An 18,965-nucleotide genomic window follows, 5' to 3' on the forward strand; every position below is an offset into this window, starting at 1 on the left:
TACAAATCTCTCTTTGAAGTTCTCTCTTCTTGGTTTCATGCCATGTAAATTTTACCTCCCTTGGTCTCCTCAACTCTCAGCTTTGTATCCTCATCTCAGGGAGACTGCTGTGCTCTACCTGTGTTTTCTCTCTCTATTCAACAGACCGGAAACTATAGACAGTAAGCTGTGGCAATGTAGAGCTAACTTGGGTTTTGTTCCCACTCCCAAGGATCATGACCTGCCTTATCTAATGTCCAGTGTCAGAAAACTATTGTTTCATGTAGCTTTTTTTTGTTAACTAATTTTTTTCTTTTATTGTTTCAGGTGGGAGGAAATATTCTTTCCTTGTTACTGCATCTTGGCCAGAAGTGGAAATCTTATCCTTAAAAAAAAAACAAAACAAAACCTGGTGTATCCCTTAGCATACAAATTTTTTTGTTTCTCTTTTCAGAAAATAACTCAGGCATTTTAGTTTTCTTATTTGCCTTCTCATCATTTTCTTCCTAATGAAATTATGAAAGCTTCAAGCATCTTTCACAGTGTTCCAGAAGGATTATTCTGTATAAACTACACATTAGTCTTCAGTAGAGTATCTTTTCCTTTTCTTTTTTCCCCCTTTTTTCTTTCTTTTTTTCCCTTTTTCCTTTTTTTTTTTTTTTTTGATTTTGGTTGTTTGATGTGCAATATGTTTTTGTACGCAGGTAGTAAATAAACTTTGATCTTCCAAAAAAAAAAAAAAAGCCAAAGGGCATAGGGAAAAGACAATGGAATCTTGATTGAGTAGACTTCTGTCTGATTCCAGCTTTCACCACTTATTGTTTGTATCTTTGGGAAAAATCTCTCTAAATTTTAGTAAAATGGGGATGCTAGCAATAATGTATGTCCAACCTACTCAAAAGGTTGTTCATGAGGCCCAAATGAGAATATGTATTAAAAATTGTAATTTGTAAAGCATTTTACATGTTAATATTGCCCTTCATCACCAAGATTGGTTCAAACTTGATTTTTTCTCTCTTTCAGTATATTTGGTGTCCTTCTGTTCTCTTTATTTTCTTTCTGAATACATGCCTCTCTTTTGTACTCTTTCGATGTTTTCTTCTTTCCTATCCTAATCTCACTGAATTTGTGTTTAGACCTCTGTTAAATATGGGAGAGTGTGAAAAAAATATATCAGAACAAATACATATATATATATATATATATATGTATCAGGAAACTTGAATTCCTGTCACAGCTCTTCCACTTATGGCTAACAGACTAGAGGAAAATCATTCAACCATGCTGATTTTCAGTTTTACTGACCATGAAATGGAAATAAGATATTATCTGCTTACCTCAAAGAGTTAATGTGAGGATCAAATATATAAAATATAGACAGTATATAAATATTTTTATATATATATATTGTGTACAAATTAGTATTGTACTCTATTATTATATAAATATTATAAAAATAAATTTTATATGCAATTGCTCTATAAGTACAATAAGTATATTAATAGCCTTTATTAATGCTAGTAACTGCATAGAGTTCTTAGATAATTTCCTATACAGTTTTACAATACTTCTCAGAAGCATAAGTAGTATTTTCTATCTAGAAGTGAGAGAAAAAATAATCCCTATCTTACACTGTAGACTAAAGCTGGTTATTGCATTTTCCAAGGTTGTGTATGTAGATAACAAATAAATGTACACTACTTACAGCTTCTTGCTTAGAAATATTAAAATTACTTTCTGGAAAAATACCTTCTTAAATAGAGGTGTTTTATAGTAAGGACGTGGTGATGAAATGCATTAATATCATGTGGGAGGTGTCACTCAAAATAAACAAAAAACCCACTAAATGCAAAATAATTTCTATATTCACTTTTAAATTTCTATATTCACTTTTAAATTCACTTTTAAATAACTCCTGCCCCCCCCCCAATAGTGTTAGTTAACTAACTAGTAATATAGTGGAAACTAAAATTCAGATAAAAGAAATTACTACAGCAAAATTTCATTCTCTGATTCATTTAAAATATATATTTTTAAATTTTTATTAGCGTATACTTGATTTACAATGTTGTGTTAGTTTCAGGTGTAGAGCAAAGTGAATCTGTTATACATATACATATATCCATTCTTTTCTAGATTCTTTTCCCATATAGGCCATTATAGAGTATTGAGTAGAGTTCCCTGTGCTATACAGTAGGTCCTTATGAGTTATCTGTTTTATATACAGTAGTGTGTATGTGTCAATCCCAATCTTCCAATTTATCCCTTCCCCTCCTTTACCCGCCGGTAACTATAAGTTTATTTTCTACAAGGAATGATTCATTTTGACTAACTGAATTTTTCAGATGATTGAAGGCTATACACCTTTTTAACCCCAGCTTATTTTTTTAAGAATTGAGAGTATCATCAGGGAATTCCCTTCTAGAGGCCAAATATCTGTATTATATGCTAGGTTTACTCTATGGACATCGTTTTTAAAAGATTTTCACAGATTCAGGTGAACAATGATTTGTATGATTATTTTCTACTTCTTCCACTAGACTATAATTTCTTAGAGATTAGAGCCCACATCTATTTTATTCACAAGCTTAACGCTGGGCTCTCACATGATAACAGATAATTGTATGCATTCAGTAAATATTTGTTGTATTCATGCGGGGAGTATTATAGAATCTATTGGAATACCATAACATCTAACTTTGGACTTATATTTTTAACTTGTTAAATCACATTTTGGTAATTTGGTCCCATACCTGAGGATTCTCTGATTTATTATTCATTCTTACTGCTTTTTTCTGTCTAGTGAATCAAGATTGTTGTATGACACAATGGTTGGTCTATTTAACTTGCTACTTGTTTGAATGAAATTTTTAAGTCTTAAGACCTAGATGTGAGCCACAGCTTGACTGCTTGCAAACGATGTGGGCTGGTGTAAGTGACTGTGCACAGGCATCCCTGGTGTCTCTCTCTACATCCAAATTTCCTCCTATAAGGGCACCAGTCAGTTTGGGTTAGGGCTCAACCCTAACGGCCTCATTTTAACTTAATCACCTTTTTAAAGGCCCTCTCCTCAAGCACAATCACATTCTGCAATACTGGGGTTTAAGACTTAAAAATATGAATCTTGGAGGGACACGGTTCAGTCTATAACAGGAAGTGTCTGAGGTAAACTAGTTATAGGTATAAATAGTATGGTCACTACAGCGTGTGTTATTTTAGAGCTTGGACTCTGGATTTCACTGCCTTTATTTTCATTGACTGTTATCATTTGCGAAGACCACTGCTTACAGGCTGTATGACCTTGGAAAAGTTATAGAAGCTCACCAAACCTCCATTTTTTAACCTGTAGAAAAAGAAAAAAATGATACTTACTCTTTATTGTTGTACCTGTCACTTAGTAAGTGCACCATAAATGATAGAAAATTTTATATTTTTTTGCAAATAATTTAATAAAGATATATATACCACCTTTTCCTAATTTTGCTTATAAATCTAACAGTTTTCTTCTTATTGTATATATATACACATAAAAATATTTCACTGTAAAATATGCATTACTTTTTTGCCAAAACTCATTATACTAGCTACTTCAGAATTAATTCATTGTGATTTTTTTCCAAAGGACTGTAGCTCCACAAACTTGTTTTGTACAGTCAGAATGAATCCTAGGAGACTTGAGACTGTACAGAATTTTCAAGTGATGGATAGTGTAGGGTCATGGAATAGGAGTTCCATTAGCATCAACTGTAGGGAGAAGCTGGATATTGTATTTAAGAACAAAATATAACCTGATACATAAAATTTAATACAGTTAAAAATTAAGTATTAAAACATTCCTGTTTTCTTAATCCTAATCTAACATAAGCAACAATTATATCTATAAATAGTAGGGTCTGTATGCTTAGTGATCAAAGAATGCCCATCTCATCCTGCTCTTAGATAAAATGATATGCTTATCTTTATAGTTTCTCAGCCTTTCTAGACAAACAGAAAGGAACTCCCAGAGAAGGAGTAAAGGTACCTGTTAATGGTACATTTCAAGATAAGAAGGGGGGTAAAAGCTATTTTCCAGTTAGTGTCTTTCAAAAAAGGAGAAGACAGACATGTTAAATTAATGGGGGAAAACATGAGAATTTTAGGAAAGGAAATTAAAAATTAAGAAAATAAAAAAGAAATTAATTCATCTTCTAAGAACTGTTAGGACATATACTTTTTCAGTCATGGTCACAACGTAATTCTTTTTGTCATTGTGGGTTTATGGTTGTGTGTGTGTGAATGTGAGAGCAGGGGATAAACAGAAAGGACTACCTTAGCAGTAGAATGTTGAACCCAGTTTAAAGCACTGTTAACGTCCGGATTCTCTCTGAACTGTCTGAAATGCTATGCGATGGCCACATAGGGTGTAAAAGGTGAGAAAGTGGCAAGGCTGGTATTACCATCCAAGCTAGTTCCTACTCTGAGGTTTATTAATGGCACCATTTTTGGCAGGTAAGGAACGGACAATAACACCTACTCTGCTGCATCACTGCATTGCATAAACAAGTCATGAGAGCTAATGGATGACAGATTGTTTGGAAAGATGCGGAAGGTGATTTAATTGTAAGGGACTATAATTATTTATTAAACTATTGTGATCATCAAGGCTATCTCAGCATAGAAAAAGAGAAGATCTGAACAATGATCTGCTAACTTTGGATTTTGGAAATAACCTTTGTCTTTAGTAACATTACTGATCTACAAAATCTTGTTTACTTTATATTTTTTTTATCTCTTCCCTCTGTGTCAATATCCTTGATGTGAATTCAGATTCTGGGCCACTTGATACATGTTTTGAATTGTAAAGTTTATACTTTTTACAACCTAACTCCATTCCTTTTTAATGAGAAGAAAAAGGGTTTTACACGTTTGATGAATAATTGAAAGAGCTGGCAAAAAAAAAAAATAGAATTTAGAATTTCAGGAAAGTACTCTGATAACCTAATATAAAAGTACTCTATTAACCCAAAACCCAGTTCTCTAAAACCTCAGTCCCATTCATTTGAATTTAAAGTCCATGGTTTTCAAAAATAAGGAGTGATTAATAGAGTGTATGATTAATCACCTCTGGATTTACATTTCTAAAATGAAATGCAGAAGTAGGTCTGATGACAAGAGCCAGCTGACATGTACTTCCAGTATTGGGGGTGCTCACTGAATCTTCTCTTGACCATCTTATTCTCCTGGAAGAGGTTATCAGTCTGAATCCTCTTATTCATCATTTCAGAAGGTTCTGGATGGTAGTAAGGAACTCTTCTCCAGTAAGAAAGAAACCAACTTCTTCAACCTTTCCTCATAGCAGGGATACTTTAGAGATGCAATCATCTTTTGGTTCTTTTGTTACACCCTATCACTACTTCCACTCCTGGGAATACTGTCCATTTGGGCTAGATTTGGTGTTCATCAGAGCATAGTACACAGTCACCAATTCTATTGTAAGGCATTAAACTTTTCTACCATCAATAACAGAGTGTATGGTTGGGACACATTTCATATGGTCTAACAGAGCAAATGGAAGATTAAAAAATTAGTATTGGTATGTCATTATGCAGAGGAGGATTTTTACAGACATCAGTGACGACCGAAACCTAGCAATGGCTTTGGCAAAGTTTAGATGGCTAATACTTTGATCTATTTCAGGTGTCATGGTTTAGAACACAATGATAGGATGAAAAAGAGAACCTATATCCTGACTTTTTGATTTTACTTCAGAATGTTTTGGGATTGTTATTTCTATGCCGAGTAAACCTAAATCTGTCATTGTGGACCACGTTTAAGAGATGTTGACTTTTCTTGGAGTCTTAGAAATTACCTAGTAAATCACATCATTATAATGAGATAAAAATGCAAGGCCAGCTATCACTAACTATAAAACTTACCACATATGCTTGGAATTGTTCTAAACATTACACACACACACACAATTTACCTCTAACTCTTACAACAATTGTACAATATAGTTTTACTATCTCTATTTTACATATTAGGAAACTGAAGCTGAAAGCAAATAAGTGACTTGCCCAAGACAACATAGCTAGTAACTCAGGAGTCAAGATTTGAACCCAGATCTATTATGCACCAAAGCCAGGTTCATTTCCATTACACTGTGTAGTTGCAAAGACAGGAATAGAGACAAATTTTCTGACTCCCTGTCCCATTCTTTTTCCATTAAGCTAAGACAGTCAATTTTCTAGCCTGTGATAGTAATGAAATTTGAACTTGTTTTCCATGGTCACTAATTTCACTAAACCACTGGAAAGAAATAAAGCTAATAGCACAGACCTTGAGACCAATGATTATATTTTATAGGAAAGAAATTAATTCATGAAATAAAGAAAGGGAAATATTCTAGCTTTGATGGGATTCAGAATATTGACATGATCTCAGCGTTGTATAGCCTTAGATCAGTTTTCTGGAACAATATTTAAAAGGGCTTTGATCCCATCAATTCTAACCTATATATGTGTCTGTGACACTGAATTGAGACACTTTAGAACAGATGCAGATGTAAGCAAAAGGAATCCTAGGTGCTCTTGCTATAAGCAGCTTTCTTCAGATGTAGAAATCTTTAAATCTTTACTTGGCTTGTAGGACAACCCATCTGTCTTCTTTTTCCCTCCCCTCCCACTTATGAAGGGAGCTGAGTTAGAAACATGTTTGTCTACGAGGAAATGTGTCTGGTGTTGGTGAGGAATTCAGTTCTGATATAGGATTATGGAGTATTAAACTTTGAGTAGGGTCCTTGGACATAATCTGTTGCATTCTAGGGGAGGTATCATGAAAACACATTAGAACTACTTTAGAAATAGTATCTGTTCAAATCTGCCACCTTGACAGGATCCTAAAAGATGGAAACTAAATTGATGTGGTATATTAAGTTTAGCATGACCTTGAACAACTGGTTTTACAGTTTGGCTGTTGTTGTGGGTGTCACCCACAGCATACTATAAAAGTGAGCTGCATCTCCACGGGTTCAGTCTTAGAGCACCAGCTGGTGAGCAATGCAAGGAGCAGACGTGTAACCAACTTACATCATCTTCAACATGAAGATAGCTACAGTGCCAATGCTTCTGACCCTGGCTCTTTGCCTCATACAAGGTGAGCAATTTACCTGTAGTCTAAGCCTCTTGCCACACATCCCAAAGCTCTGGGCAGGGACTTGTCTCTCTCCCTCCCTCTTCAGTATATATATATATATATCCACACACACACACACACATATATATATATATATATATATATATATATATATATATATATATATCCCTGAAATACCTTGTCAGACATAGAATTTTGAAGAATTACATATGTGGTTTTATAACTATGTTATCTTTAGAAATGACAAGTAAATTGAGATAATCTGAATTTTTATCCATCAGAAATTCTTCCATTAATTCAACATTAATTCTGAAAAGCTAATAGATTCTTCTCCGTATTCCCCTCACCAAACATAAAAGTTCATAACAATGTGAATTACATATATTATACATACATAGGATATTAAGTCTATGAATTGATGCTGATATGAATTATGTGTATAACAGATATTTAAAACTTAGATGTACTTAATATATATATTTTAATACTATATTTGTAAATAAAACATTAAAAAATCAAATTCAGTCATCTGTTTTTATTTTAAAGCAGTAGTGCTTTCTAGCAAATTTTATTCTTGTGTTTTCAAATCCTAAATGGATTGAAAATATTTCATCTAATTGGTAAGGGACTTCTATGGGAGCTAGGAAGTAGGTTTTTCCTTTTGCTATTTGAATTTGAAGGGAACACAAGATTGCCTAGACTTAACCTGCTATGAAGCATTTACATATTTTAAAAGGAAACCTCAGAGATGGAGAGTGAGGAGACCATTATACACAAATGATGCCCACTTTCCTAAAAAAAGTGTATAGGTACAAAAAAGGTCTGTTAATGAGAGAGTATATTAGTCTGTGATTTTAATTAATCTTAATATTTACCAGATCTCTAATTTTTTAATACTCTTTTTTTTTTTTTTATAGCTACTTTATTTATTTATTAATTATTTATTTTTGGCTGTGTTGGGTCTTCGGTTCGTGCGAGGGCTTTCTCTAGTTGCGGCAAGCGGGGGCCACTCTTCATCGCGGTGCGCGGGCCTTTCACTATCGCGGCCCCTCCCCTTGCGGGGCACAGGCTCCAGACGCGCAGGCTCAGTAGTTGTGGCTCACGGGCCCAGCTGCTCCGTGGCATGTGGGATCTTCCCAGACCAGGGCTCGAACCCGTGTCCCCTGCATTAACAGGCCGATTCTCAACCACTGCGCCATCAGGGAAGCCCGATCTCTAATTTTTGTGGCTATAATGAGGAGGCAGAGATACAAGAATTCAGAAAATTTAATTTTATGTATATATATGATATAAACTGTATGCTATACTATACCTTAAAACTATAATTGATATATTTGATAGGTGTACTATGTTATAATTTTAAAAGAGGCCTGCAATACTTTGTTCTGAAAGGATCTTTTAGAAATTAGATATTTTGAGGGGGTCAGAAAGCATATGAGTAAGTATTATTTTTCGAAGTAATTGGAACTTTATGAGCGAGAGATCTTTGTGACTGTATATACTGCCTGGTGCAGTGCCCTCACTTCATTTGCCATGGTAAATTTTAATGTGTTCAAATCAATTTGTGGTTTTAAAATACACTGCCATTAAAATAAGCAAGATACTACACTCAGTACATTGTTTGTTTTACTTATTAAATGTTTTACATTCCCTTAACTTTGGTTTCTGTATTTTTGTCCCAGATGCTGCCAGTGAAGGTGAAAATCAGGTTAGTCCTGCTTTTGCTCTTCATTGAATTCATTCCAAGATCCCTAAAGAAAAATGTTCTGTGGCCAACACCTTCATATTATAATACAGATATATTATACTCATGGGTACTAATAGCTCTTGTTAAAAACCCAGAAATAGGTCTTTATGAATCAAGACATGAATCACACACACACACCAGTCAATGTATTAATGATAATGGATATCTGCAAGAGGCAATCTACCACACTAAAGGAGTGCTTTAAAATTCCATAAACAAACACACTAGTGAATTACTATTGTTCAGTTTAACAGCTGAAAAGTCATGATACACATAGGAAGCTGAAATAAGTTTTCTTGTGATCATTATGCAAAAAGGGGCCATCTGTATCTTGTATATAGTCAGTGTATACATTTCATTCAATACATATTTACTGAGCATCTGTTGTATGTCAGATCCTGTTTGAGATGCCAGGGATATAAAAACAAAAAAGAACCCTGCTGTCACGGAGCTTACATTTTAGTGGAAGAAAACAAACAAGTTAATAAGTAAATTAGTAAAATATATACTACATTAAATAATGATTAGTGCTAGAAGAAAAATAAAACAGGATGGAAGACAGGAATTTCTGGGGATGGAGATGGTATCAGTTCTTCTTGAGATAGTCAGGTAAGTTCTCTCTGAGAAGATAGCATTAGAACATGGATCTAAAGGTGAGGTGGGAGTGAATCATGAAGTTACTTGTAACTCACAGCAGACCAGACAGAAGCACCTGTGATGGCAGAGGCCCTAACACTGGAAGGGTCTGTACCAACTCTTAGGGATCTTTTGACTGAGAAATGAAGGAATCATTTTCTATAGAAATTAAACATTTTTTAATCTATTTGAAAGGCACGTTGAAAGAGCCAGTTACACACACACACACACACACACACACACACACACACAACTGTGCCTTTATTTCAGATTGAAAATATTTCTACTTATGTAGCAGATATTTGCTATGTTTCTCAAAGACCACGAACATTGAAAGAATAAAATAGTAAAAAGATTCTTTTCTACACCAAAACTCTTATAAATGTGGTTAAAATACTCTTGCTGTATTTTATTGTTACATTTTTTTAAAAAAAAGAAACAGGAATATTCTAGAGAATTCCATTATAGTCTCTATTATTTCATTTAAGTTTGCTGATTAAAGAGAGGTTCAGAAACTTCTATTGCAGAAGTAGAGTGGGATGGTAGGGTAGAAAAAAAGCCTGGATTTTTGAGAATCGAACAGCATGCTCATTTGGATATTTCATATTGGAAAAAGAAGGGTATTGTGTAAATCTTACTGAGCATGAAGCCATAATTTTCTTTTTTCAGTGTCTATGATAATGGGTAGTAGTTTCGGTGGATATTTCAAATTTTGCACTGATATTTCTCATACTATTGAACTCTATTTCATTGAAAAACATTTTAAAAGCAGAAATTTAGCCACCTCTCATGTTGGCATAAGCAAAAAGAATATAAAACGTAATTATTTATCTGGAAATATTTCTGATCATAGTCTTTGGATATTTTGTCAGAAATGAAAACAATTAATTTAGTCTTTCTTATAGTGCTGGAAATTTTATTTTCCAAGTTCAGTAGCTCAAGTTCTTTCTAGTACCATAAAAACATGTTGAATGTTACAAACATGAGCCAGAATAGCACAGAAAAGCACTGGAGTAATCTGCAAGGATCTTTACCATATGCTTAAATTTGTCATCCCAGAAGGGTTATTACGAAGCCACGGCAACCTTGTTAGTGCTCTAACACAGAGCAGGGGTGATGCCAGCTCCTGAGGGGTTTATGATGATGCCTGGGGAGGAAAAATGGAAAACACTGGGCGATATCACAGCCAGTGAAGGAAAACAGAAAGAGCTTGGCCCTACAGGGCTCCAGGTTCTCTGAGACAAGTGGAGAAAACACAAAGAGCAACTATAACAAACAAAACAAAACAAAAATGAGCCAAAGACTGGAAGTTAGATTGCAAGTAATCGGTTGCTGAGAAGTCATCTCACCAACTCAGGATTCCTTTATGGTCCAGACCTGTTCCTGTTTCAGCCCTCTCTACTATGATCATTGGGAGGCTATTTCATTTTTCCCAGAGAAAAACACAACTGCTGATTTCAATTTTTATGGCCTTTTCCTATTTCCCAAGAGAATACACTGGATAACCTCATAACTCAGAAAAATAGCATCAAGTTCCATCTTTACTAATGACAAACTGTGAACAAATTTCTTAACCTGTTCTCTGGGACTCAGTTGTCCATTCATATAAAAATAGAAGTGTGTCTTTCTAGGATTTAGGTATTTTTCTAATTATGACATAGGAGAAGTCCAATTCAGGAATTATCTTGATTGATAATGTTCTTTTTCAGTTGACCGCTAAAAACTATTTAAAGCTTCATTCTAGTGTTATGAATCTTTGTTTTCAGCACTTTCTTTAAGACCTACCTCACAAGGGATATATTTCTATTACAGAGACACCAAGCTGTTCTCTGATTCCATGACAATGCTTTTATCTAGACTTTATAGAATCAGTTATATCCAGCCAGCTAAGCAGTAACTTGCAATACTGGCGTAAGATACTATAGAATCAGAGACCAGACACAGATCTCAAGATGCCCAGTTGTCAGTCTATTGCCGGAAATTATTGCTCTGCTACTCAGATAAGATCACTGGGTAGTGATAATAATCTTAGAGATGTTTTAGTAGGTCACCCTTAGCGAAATTTCCTAGGGCTGGTCTCTGAAATTATTTATTCTTCTTCACCATTAATCATTCATTCTGCAAGTGCTACCAACTGCCTCCCGTCTATAGGATGCTAGGTTAGTTACATCATTATCCATTAGATGGTAAGCACCATTTAGGCAAGGATCCTTCCTACCTTATTTATTGCTGTATCCATGACACCCAGAAAAGTATAGTATCCTCATAATAAGTGTTTGTTGATTAACTGAATTATTATTATAAAGATATAGGAGGCTGAATAGAATTCTATAATCTGTCCTTTGGAAGAGGTTGCATATGTCAGAGTTGGAGCAAAAGCTTGATTGATTTACTTAGTTTTTCTGGTACAAGGATCTTTATGCTTTGTCTTTTCAAAGTCAAAACAAAACAAAAAGCCAAAAGAAAAAAAAAAAAGAAAACATAGATTACAAAGGCTTTAAAGGACCAGTGGATTTCCTAAACTAATAGGTAGTATAACATTTTAAATCAGTACTTTACTAGGTAGTGCAAATGCACCATTAATATTAAGCTCCTAGAAAAAAAGTGAGTGACATATAGCAGGCCTTCATCAAATATATTGCAACATTTTCATATACTTTTTAATGGCAAATATTATTGAACTGTGTGCTAGGTATTTTATATGCATCATCTTAGCATATTCCAATAATAATAATGGCAATAGCAACAACAACTATAATAGTAAAGCAGGAGGAAGAGGAGAGGTAGAGAATCTAATTATTGAATATCTGCTAGGTATCAGGCAGTCTTTGAGGGATTTACATGCTTATGATATTTAATCCACACAAATCTTATGAAACACATATACTTATATCCTCTGTTTTTACAGATAGGGTAAGTGAGCCTTTGAGAAGTTCATTTGCTATGGCTGTTGGGCTTGTAAATGAGAACCCTGGAAGATAAGCTCAAATCTTTTGACTCCAAGTCCCTTGTTCTTTCCATTTCACTAATGATTTTAGATGAATGCTTTTAGGTGAATTTTCAATCTCCAACAGACAATCCAGACTCATTACTTTTATTTGTATTATCTGTATCAACTGAGTGAATGTTTTCCATACAAAGGGGGTGGTGGTCATGAAATAATATTGTTCTTAGAAGGTAAAGTCTTGCTTTGATGAGGTTTCTGTAAACACTTTTTTCATATTTTCCTAAGGAAACATGCAATGAATATAGGGCACTGATGAAAAATGGAAAACTGTTCTGTTCCCAAGATAAAAACCTTTTTCAAAGCCCTGATGGAATAGTGTTCATCAACAAATGTGCCACATGCAAAATGATATTGTGAGTAAAGTTTAATCTTTCTTTCAAGTGTTTTGAGTTACCAGTTATTCTCTGAACTACTAAATGTTATTATTTTTATTTTCTGTCAAATATATTTTTCTAAATCTAAGTGGGTAAATAAAAATGCTTAGCAGATCACTGTGATACCTAGCATCAAGTAAAGTTGGATAAATGCCACCCACTCGGAAAGATTTTAATAATCACTCATGGTATTCCAGAATATCCCAGAGGGCTTGGTATCAATACCTTATGCAGCACTTAATAGTTTTTTGAGGATGTACTTCCAAGTTGAGTTTTCTGACCCTGGGAGAAAAGAATTCTTGAGCCTGTTAAGACCTGACTCTGTTGTACCCCTGAGAATGATGCCAGACTCTTCTTGTGAGAGCCAACCAGGAGAATCAGGATACACCCTGACTCTGTGAGCTGCCAGTGTCTTCAGACATCTAGGATTATGCTAGCATGAGATGGACTCTAGGATTGACTGTGGCTTCCAACTCCCCACAACTCAGAAAGAATTAATATCCCGGAGGTTTACTGACATCTTTGCAATGCTTTTTAACTATTTCCTTCTCTCCAGTGACACTCCATAGGTGGTAAAGGCTTGAGTTATCAGTTGCAAGTCCTCACATCAAAGGGACCGAATTTGTTTTTGAACAGGGAATTCATTCTCGGTTTCTGACCACCATCAAAAAACATCAACTCTGGTACCAAGCCAATACAAAACTTACCCACTGAAGATAATTATGTTATAATCAGCTTTTAAAATGCCAAGTTGGTAATGTGTCAAGGGATTTAATCTGACATAGTCATTAATATTGGGATAATGAAGCTCTGATCACATGTGCTGCTACTAATGAAGACACTGTAGGAAGATGAAGGAAGGCAGGGCAAAATTTAGGGAGGGAGGACTCCCAGGGCAAGTTGAACAATCCTTTCTTAGTCTCTTGAAAGCTGAATGTAAACCAGCAGGTGTAATATTTACTAAAGAGTTTCCTCCTTGTTACATAGGATGTTTTGTTAGGAGACTGAAACTATAAATAGAATAAATTTATTGAAAAATAATTTAAAATAAAAATTAAATGCCTTTAGACATACAAGGCAGGTTATTTATCACTTTGAAGTCACTCACACAATTATTATCTTTATTACTTATGTAAATTATGTTGGGATAAACTTGGCTTCTTAACCTGGAAAGGAGGAGACTGTATGAGGCATTAAAGTTATCTTTAAATTGCTGAATTTACTCTGTGGGTCCTTAGAGATTGGAACCTCAGACCAAGACAGGTGGGTAGATTTTGGATCAATCTGAATATGGTCTTTCAAAGAGAGCATTCCAAAAATGATATAAATTGCTTTTACAGTTGGTGACAACCTGGATGATGGAAGTATTTAAGGTGGGTAATCTGTTATACAGTTAACAGTAAAGATTCTTGCCTTTAATAGAACCACATTTGAGATATATTTCAGCACTGAGGAGAGATTTACAGTACCTGTGGTCATTTCCAGACATACCTCCACTTCTGACAAGCTAGATTAAGCTGAGAAGAATAGCCAAAATTAAGTTTACCATGTATAATGTTAGACCTAAAATTGGTCAAGCATGTCTGAGCTATTCTATTCTTTGCTCTCTTCCAGAGAAAAAGAAGCAAAATCCCAGAGAAGGGCCAGGCATTTAGCAAGAGCCACCAGGGCTACTGCCCCAGCAAAGGTGAGACTATTTGGAGTCAACTTGTCATATTTGCTTTGGAGATTATGTTCGACTCTATTCAGATCTCTTTATTTCCTAATTACTAGGTCATACCTGTTGTGAGGCCAGCTACTTAGAAGGGAGGGAACATGGCGTAGTACATGGGTAGGCTAAATATCTGGTACAGCTTGTCCATAGGCCCAACCCATGACCCAACTCTCTGAAAACATTTAGGGCACTGACAGATGCTAAGAGGTGGTGTCAGCCAGTGTGATGTCTGCCTTCCATGGTCATTTCTCATTTCTACTGTCCTGTCTTAGTTCCACAACAAGAGACTTCATGGGACTGTAGAACTAAGTTCAAGTCTCAGAATTTGGACAATTTATGTATATCTGGGTCTCAATTTTTTCACCTGTGAAATGGAATGTGGATCAAATGAGAAACTAAGTTTTAAAAGCCAGCTACAATGTTTAACATGTGTTAGCAGACATTTGACTCATTTTATTTCCTTTCTCTTTTCCTCTTTTTCTTCTGACTGAACGTATTTTCTAATACTTGGAGATTTCCCCTAATTCAAGTAGACTTGCTTGTTTATATCTATTTTGCAAATTGGGATTCAGGCTAATATTTGTTGGAGAAAACTGTTCTGGGGTAAAATTTTTTTTTTAATTAAATAAAATGAAAGAAACTATACAGATGCAACCCAACACATAACCATTTCCCTTTATAAATAATTTATTATACAAAAATTCTTATTTATACAAAAAAATAAAAGTTCTAGGCCCAGACTGGGTGAAATCTCTGTCTACAACGTCTTACAATATGTTATTGACAAAGCTGGGGCTATTGCCAGGTATTCTGACAACTACTTATATTATTCCAGGTCTCCTACGTAGCGTCTTCTCCAATATCTTCTATCTCTTCCTCCTCTCCTGCCTCTGACACATAACTAAAATGATCAGTCAGGGAAGGCACACCCAAATTACGTTAATATCCCTGGTCTAACCAAGCTACCATCCTCACTGTCAGTGTTACTCAGGACTGTCTGAGCAGCTCAGCCTCCGCAGTAGACTGAGTCAACCAAAGTCTTTGCCCCGGCTCAACCAGTCTCACTTTTAAAACAATAACATAGCTCAATTGACCACACAATTGGTCAATAACTACAAACTCTTTGAGCAAAAGGGAGCTGCTTCTATGTTCCCCCAAATCTGTGAGGGTCAGAAAGCTTTACTGGTACTTTTCAAATCTGCTTTTCTTTGTGACATTTAGAGAGAGGCTTAATCTAAAAAATCCATTCTCTTCCTCCTCCTCTTTTTTCTTCATGAAAAACTGATATATCATTGGTGTTTAAAAATATAAAATACAAGAAAGTGACAAACAAAAATCCCCCAAATACACACACACACATACACACACACACACATCATTCTTAAACCTACTATTTTAAAACATTACTAGTGGTATGTTTTCATATGTAGACACACATTTACTGAATTTTAATGAAATAGGATTTTTAAGAAATAAAATTATAGAATATTAAGACATTATACTTCTCTGTTACAATTTTATGCCTGAATTATAATTTTGACCTCTAGATAAAGTTCCTATGGTTACATGTTTTGCTACCTAGGAAATTATTTACTTATAAATTAAGGCATTTAATATTTGGCTGTTTGCCTTCAAGTAATTTCTGTCTAGATGTTTACTTGTCTGTGTGTGAATAGATTAATGCAATTATAGTATGTTTTTACTGCTGTTATTTTCCTCTTAACTGTAAAAGAAATCAATCTACTTTCTCTGCATAGATTTTTCCCATCAAAAATTAACCCTTTTCTCCACACCCTCTCCAGCATTTATTGTTTGTAGATTTTTTGATGATGGCAATTCTGACTGGTGTGAGGTGATACCTCATTGTAGTTTTGATTTGCATTTCTCTAATGATTAGTGATGTTGAGCATTCTTTCATGTGTTTGTTGGCAATCTGTATATCTTCTTTGGAGAAATGTCTATTTGGTCTTCTGCCCATTTTTGGATTGGGTTGTTTGTTTTTTTGATATTGAGCTGTGTGAACTGCTTGTAAATCTTGGAGATTAATCCTTTGTCAATTGCTTCATTTGCAAATATTTTCTCCCATTCTGAGGGTTGTCTTTTCGTCTTGTATCCTCTTGCCCTGTTGGTAGGAATGTAAATTGATACAGCCACTATGGAGAACAGTATGGAGGTTCCTTAAAAAACTAAAAATAGAACTACCATACGACCCAGCAATCCCACTACTGGGCACATACCCTGTGAAAACCATAACTCAAAAAGAGTCATGTACCACAATGTTCATTGCAGCACTCTTTACAATAGCCAGGACATGGAAGCAACCTAAGTGTCCATCGACAGATGAATGGATAAAGAAGATGTGGCACATATATACAAGGGAATATTACTCAGCCATAAAAAGAAACGAAATTGAGTTATGTGTAGTGAGGTGGGTGGACCTAGAATCTGTCATACAGAGTGAAGTAAGTCAGAAAGAGAAAAACAAATACCATATTCTAACACATATGTATGGAATCTAAAAAAAAAAAAAAAAAGGTTCTGAAGAACCTAGGGGCAGGATAGGAATAAAGACGCTGGTGTAGAGAATGGACTTGAGGACACGGGGAGGGGGAGGGGTAAGCTGGGACGAAGTGAGAGAGTGGCATGGACATATATACACTACGAAATGTAAAATAGATAGCTAGTGGGAAGCAGCCGCATAGCACAGGGAGATCAGCTCGGTGCTTTGTGACCACCTAGAGGGGTGGGATAGGGAAGGTGGGAGGGAGATGCAAGAGGGAGGAGATATGGGGATATATGTATATGTATAGCTGATTCACTTTGTTGTAAAGCAGAAACTAACACACCACTGTAAAGCAATTATACTCTAATAAAGATGTTAAAAAAAAGAAAATTAACCCTGCTTCTTACTCTCAGAATAAGATGCTTTGTTCAAGAAGTTTCCTCCTACAGACATCCTCTCTCTCTTGCATCATCAATTTATTCTTCATTACTATTATGCCATTCTTTAACCTTATGACTCTGATATCCAATCCATCAACAAGTCTTGGTTTTGCCTCCAACGTATATTCCAATTTGACTCCTTTGCATGATTTCCATTCCTACCACCCAAGTTTTCTGAAATCCTCCATAATTTCTAATCACTAACATCTTTGGCCTATGTAGAAACTTTTGTTTTTTAATTGATCAATTCATTCATTCAATGTTTCTCATTAAGTTGCCAACTTTGTAGGATATTGAATTCATAGGTGTGCATGTATGTGTTTCTAAGTTCCCTTTTTTGTTCATATTGTTCATTTCTTTAATAACTAATAAGACAAGTCCCCTTTCTTAGCTCACTTTTTCAAAGTTGACTTACCTATGCACAGATATATATTTTTCCACATATATATTTGAAATAAAAAATTTACTAAGTTTATAAAAAATCCAACTTGAGTTTGGGAACTCAATGTGGTTATGGCTACAGAGAATTTATAAATTAATTTGGGTAAAATTGACTTTTTACGATAGTAACTTGCCCAAGTCAAAGGCATAGAATATCTTATTAATTCATATAATTCTTGTGTATCTTATGAAATCTATGAAATATTCTCCACAGATATTTTTTGCCAATACCTAGAAAATTTGTAATTTTATTGCTCTTTTGAGTGGTATTTTGTTGTTTATGGTATTTAAATCTGATTATTGTTGGCATAGACAAATTCTATTGATTTCTATAGGTTTATGTTCTGTTAAAAACCTTTCTGATATCTTGTTAATCCTTATAATTTATCTGTTAATTCTGTTGTCTTTTTCTTGGAAGTTGATCACATCATCTGCAAATAATAGAAGCTTTATAACTTCCTTTTCAATCTTGTCCCTTCTTTATTTCCTTTTCTTTCCTTATATCATTGGTGAGGATCTAGAGTTCAATACAGTAGTTCAACAGTAGCAATGATAATGAACTTCAATCTGCCCTTTCTCTGCGTATATTAAATGCAATATAGCTAAAGTTTCTCCATTAAGTATAATGTTTACCATAGGTGTTTTTTCTATAAACTTTAGTAAGTTTAGGAAGTTCCTTTCTGTTTTTATTCTTCTGAATATGTTTTGATCATTATCACATGCCTTCTCTGCAACTATTGAAATAACTTTATAATTTTTCTCTTTCAGTCTATTAACGTAATACATTTTTTGATAACCATGCTAAATGTTAAATCATTATTATCTTCTTAGGGTAAATCATACTTAATCATAATGCATTTTTAAATACACTGTTGAATTTGCATAGTTATTATTTAGAAAATTTGAAACTATTTTTGTAAGTAAAATGAGTCTATACTTTCCCCTTGCTAATTATTCTTATCTGGTTTGGGAATCAATATAAAATCACCC

The 18,965-nt window shown here is 34.6% G+C and overlaps 1 protein-coding gene across 2 annotated transcripts in view; it reads left to right on the forward strand.

The window, feature by feature from the left end:
- The first annotated feature begins 7,004 nt into the window (after positions 1-7,004).
- The window catches only part of SPINK5 (serine peptidase inhibitor Kazal type 5), a 76,688-nt gene continuing 64,727 nt past the window's right edge, over positions 7,005-18,965 (forward strand). For both annotated transcript variants that reach the window (XM_057540822.1, XM_057540823.1), the window contains exons 1-4: positions 7,005-7,113; positions 8,796-8,821; positions 12,729-12,856; positions 14,492-14,564. In XM_057540822.1, the coding sequence (XP_057396805.1) occupies positions 7,059-7,113; positions 8,796-8,821; positions 12,729-12,856; positions 14,492-14,564 (282 nt within the window). In that variant the 5' untranslated portion in view covers positions 7,005-7,058. The remainder of the gene's footprint in view (positions 7,114-8,795; positions 8,822-12,728; positions 12,857-14,491; positions 14,565-18,965) is intronic.

This window comes from Balaenoptera acutorostrata, chromosome 2 (assembly GCF_949987535.1).
Source record: "Balaenoptera acutorostrata chromosome 2, mBalAcu1.1, whole genome shotgun sequence".
Classification (NCBI taxonomy): Eukaryota; Metazoa; Chordata; class Mammalia; order Artiodactyla; family Balaenopteridae; genus Balaenoptera; species Balaenoptera acutorostrata.